We start from the raw sequence: 4,636 nt of genomic DNA, 5'->3' as shown, positions 1-4,636 counted from the left end.
CATTCCCCTGCAGCCCAAAACATAGCCATCTGTAAAGAGAACCTGGGAATTTAAACTCCTAGTAACCGAAAGAATGCTTTTAACAACCGTAAGAGAATGATGTGAATCCTATCCACCTATACGAGTATTTGTTTGTAAAAACAAGATAGTCCCACATCGGTACCTTCACTTCACTTCTTTCTCAAAACTTTTCTCTAAAAAAGATCTGCAATACTACAAACTTGTTTCTCTATAAAAGAATTTTTATTTTCTGTTGTATCCTGGGAAGAAAAATTGCATTAACCTGAAAGTAATTTTGAATTTAAAGTGGGTCAAATATTTCTTTAAGGGAAGTGTTTCACGCCTCATAAATTCTCTCCCCTTCATTATGCCACACTTATCCAATTTCTCCTTCCAACTTTCTCTTCTGAACTTCCATATGGAGAGTGAGAAGAAGCATTCTTGGGCGAATCTACTGCATATTACTATACACTAAAACCCCAAAAAGTTACAACTTCTTAGGAAATCCGTAAGTTTTCTTAAGGAATTTCGAAGCAGCATCATCTCGCCTATAACAAAGAACGCGCAAAATTGTATTTGCTTCGGTAGGACTCCAATGCCACGATGTTGGAGGCAACGGAAATCTCGATTCGGCTTTAGAACCATAAGCCTCGATGATCATGTGTTTAAAACGATCAACAAGGCTTTCTGTCTCAGTTCGAAAAAGAGGTAGAATGTTTCTCACTTGACTTGCGGCTTTTTCAACCAATTCTTCTGGCAAACCATCACCATCAGCCAAGTAAAGGTCTTTAAGAGCCCTGAAATCATCCTCTAATATCTGAGAATCCTGAGTAGTGAAAGAACGAGAAGGGCCGCCAGCTAAGAGCACCAGCAAAAACCCATCAAAGGAAGCTTTCATTAATGCGGTTATCACTTGATTTCGTATTTTATTGTGCACTGTGGTTGATATAATTTCTAATTTAGGATCAAGCTCTTTTAGTAGAGGATTTATCCTAGAAGAAGCAGTTTCTCCAATATAGAGGCCATCCCATAAAACGTGGCTTAGATCATGGAAGATAACTTTGTAAGCTGTTGATTCACACAATTGTTGAATTCCTTCTTGAGAAGCAGCTAGGGAAAGCTCGAATTTGTTTCCGAACCCGTTTGTTATGTCTGCTTGAGCTGATTCGACGTTCCTCAAGCAGGTTTTTATTTTCTTCTCTAGGTTTTCTAACTCAGTTCGGATATGATACAGTGTATTCATACGCACACATAACTGTGGCAAACCAGACGAACCTTGTCCAATCGCTGCTCTAACCTGTGATCCTTTTTTCCGCACAATTTGTGGTTTCTCTTTCTTCTTCCATAACCTTGAGCTAGCCCCGCATCTGGTTAATGCTGGTAATGCAGGAATGGAAGTGTTTCGTGTTCCTAAAATAAAAAGGGTTATCAGAGACGCTGAAATTTTAAAAATTTTCGCACGATAAAGAAAATAATTGGCAGGCTTGAAACTTACCACAGTCAGACTTAACTTTGGATATATAATACTGCAAGCTTCTGTCAAGTCCGATCAGCAAATAAGGAAGCTCAGCTGGATGCATTAGAATAGGCAGCTGAAAGAATGCATCTAAAGTTTCGTCAACTATTCTTAGAATATCAACTCCTGATGGAGCAATAATTTCGTTGTTTGCCTTTGGATTCCAAGCCTGCATATATTGATTATTCACCAAATTACAGCAGGCATAATAACAAAACATCACCAATTGTCAAAAATTTCCATAAATAAATAGGACTGGTAAATGAGAAAATCTGGGGAAAATAACTTTTAACTGGCGGTTGCATCAAGTTATACCAGCCATTGTAATGCCATTGATCACAGCATAAACTGTTTGCATTCACTTACTGAGTCTAAACCTTGTTAGTTACACACTGGGGTTTTTTGAAGTTTGAACTATGATGCTATTAAGTCCTTGCGTATATTTTATTTTTTCTTGGCAAAATTTTCAAATTTGACGGTATAGAAAAATCCTTATTCTTGTTACATATTCAAGTCCCACATTGGATGACAATAAAAAGTGTTAGTTACAAAAAAAATTGATCTAGTTATCTGTGTAAGGAATTAATCTCTCAGTGATCCTCAAAAAAAGGGATAAACCGCATTACGCATTAAATTTAAGCTTGGTAGTGAAAGCTGAGACGCGGGAGAAAAAACTGATTTGTGAGTCAGAATCATACCTCTTGTTGAAAATTCTTGTCGTTCCACTCTTTTAGCCTGTCCACTCTTGTTTTTATCCATGTCTTCACAAGACCAGCAATCGTAGATTCAGCCTCGAAAGGAGTCATCTCAGGGATTAGTGCCTTCCCGCCATCCTCACTGTCAATAGAATCTTCTACAGCAATATACACAAGATCTTTCTCCAACTTGTCTGCAGCTCTCAATACTTGGACAGAATCAACAGTCAGTTCTGTAAGACCTGAGATAAACTGCTTTAGTTCGCTTCCGTAACAAGAATGAAGAGTAGCAGCAGCAACACCAGCAGATAGAGGGTGCCATTTCTTCAATATTGGGCTGTAAAATTCTCTCTCTTTGTTTGCAAGATCACCAATGTCCTTAGCAAGAACTACAAGAAGGTGAGCGGTGGTACTCTGGTTACTTGATGTGTGCCTACTTGAGTCTGCTTTTCCCATTAGCTGACAATAATACAAACAGTTGCATATCTTAATAATAGGATTAGAAACATAAAAATATATAATACTGTGGGGGAAATCCAGTTGCATTACTTAGTTTTTACTCCAGATGTAATTCAACATTAAATAAAGGGTTAATTATGCATGCAGTATGGATGCTGCTTCATTCTGGCGCATTGGCTAATGCATTTGTCAGAGAGAATCCTATGGGAAAATAGATCTTTCTAGCTGCATCAGCAACTGCCAACTTAACATTTGACGGACTTAAACTGGACTGTTATCAAAATAGAGCCCTGTAAAAACTTCGACTATCTTTGTTGCACAAATGTGTATATGGAGTATTCTTCTTGCTGGTTGACACAGAAAATTATCCAAACAAGTATTTTTTCCCCTTTTGCTTCTTTCTTTCGGATTCGGATCTTCTCCACTACCAAAAATTAGTGGAGAGACCACTACATAATCACAACCATTAATTATCTAGTCGGTGGTTATGATTTTTCCTTTTAGTGTAAATTACGAATGATTGCAATGTAGGGGGAGTATGATGAATGTTAGATTTAGATTATATCATAACCGCCTACTAAATAATAAACGGTTAAGATTAAAAGTAATGGTGTATCCACTACTTTTTTTTGTAGTGGAGAGGATCCAAATTCTTTTCTTTCTGTTCGATGCACCATGACTAGTATGGAAAGGAAAAATGAAAATAGCTGTATAAACTTCTAAAGATTAAAGCAAAAGTATGGTAGCACTTTGTGTCTTGTATTATGAAACATATCTACATAGTGAACCGAAAGGTTTCAACATTTTGAATACCACTTACCTGACCAAATGCAGCACGGAGAGATGATCGAATGTATGTGTCAGTCCTAGTTCTAGCAATATCCACTTCTTCTCTCATTCTCTGATGACATTCATTAGAAATATCCTCCGCTAGTATCTGGGCAGCTGATACCCCTAACGAGACAATACACTCCATGGATTCAATATTGTTAGGGTTGAAGCTATCATGGTAAGCAATAAGTCTTTTCTCTGACCAGCGCATTATCAAACTGAATACCGAACTCAGTACTTTTGAATATTCTGGATTTTTTGTGGATCTAGCATCCTTCAGAACCTCGCCTATCTGATTGTCAGCGGCAAACAGAAGATCCATATCCATTTGGCCAGTTGTTACAAAACGACGAAACATAATCCACAAGAGGACAAGGTTATGAAGCTTCTGATCTATTCCTAGGACAGCCCATGTCTTTTTTATCAACGCAAGGACCTCCTCGATCTCTCCAATGATCGACCCATTCTCACCATTATCAAAACAAACTCCCAATAGCATTTGATACAAATGGAGATTCAACGGAAAGCCATCCGCCCAGTGGCATGTATCAGTAGCATATCCGTCAGATGATCTGCAAGCAAGGCTCATGACAGAATTCCGCAGAAGCTGCATTGACTCTGAGTTCTTCCCTGTTTCAAGCGGCCTCTCCGAAGCCGCACGTATAATTTGCCTAAGCCGTTGCGCTGCAGCATCTGACTCCTGTAACGGAACGAGAGGGTGCGCGAGCAACCCAGCTTCAAGAACCTTTAAATTTCTAATCTTCCATGCATCATACTCTTGTGGATCTTGAAAATCTGAAGCTTTGGACTTCTGTAACAACTCTAACGGCAAAACCATCGAATCTATGCGCCTCCCAAGCTGTTAAGAGGAGAGCAGAGACAAGGAAACAAAGAATAGTCAAATGCGAATTCAGACATCTGACATCTAATTACCTTCACACAAGTTCTACTTTATTACATGCATGCACATAGGATGAAGGAACATCCCCTGTAATATATGGGTGATGCTACAGGGACCCTACATAGGGGATCGGGGGGCAGGTGAGGTGTGCCCCCTGAATGCATGCATGATCAGTGCATCATGCATTCATGGGGGACACATCACCTGTCCCCCTCTTAGGTCCCCTATTTGGGT

The 4,636-nt window shown here is 39.1% G+C and overlaps 1 protein-coding gene across 1 annotated transcript in view; it reads right to left on the bottom strand.

The window, feature by feature from the left end:
• Positions 220 to 4,636, bottom strand: part of LOC109829991 — a 5,468-nt gene continuing 1,051 nt past the window's right edge. Inside the window, exons 2-5 of the mRNA XM_020397117.1 lie at positions 3,491 to 4,360; positions 2,215 to 2,670; positions 1,496 to 1,685; positions 220 to 1,410 (exon numbers count right to left, since the gene is read on the bottom strand). Coding sequence (XP_020252706.1) covers positions 488 to 1,410; positions 1,496 to 1,685; positions 2,215 to 2,670; positions 3,491 to 4,360 — 2,439 coding nt within the window. The 3' untranslated portion in view covers positions 220 to 487. The remainder of the gene's footprint in view (positions 1,411 to 1,495; positions 1,686 to 2,214; positions 2,671 to 3,490; positions 4,361 to 4,636) is intronic.

The sequence above is a fragment of the Asparagus officinalis genome, chromosome 1, assembly GCF_001876935.1.
Source record: "Asparagus officinalis chromosome 1, Aspof.V1, whole genome shotgun sequence".
NCBI lineage: Eukaryota > Viridiplantae > Streptophyta > Magnoliopsida > Asparagales > Asparagaceae > Asparagus > Asparagus officinalis.
The sequence above is the reverse complement of the archived record's forward strand: the minus strand, read 5'-3'. Positions and strand labels throughout refer to the sequence as shown.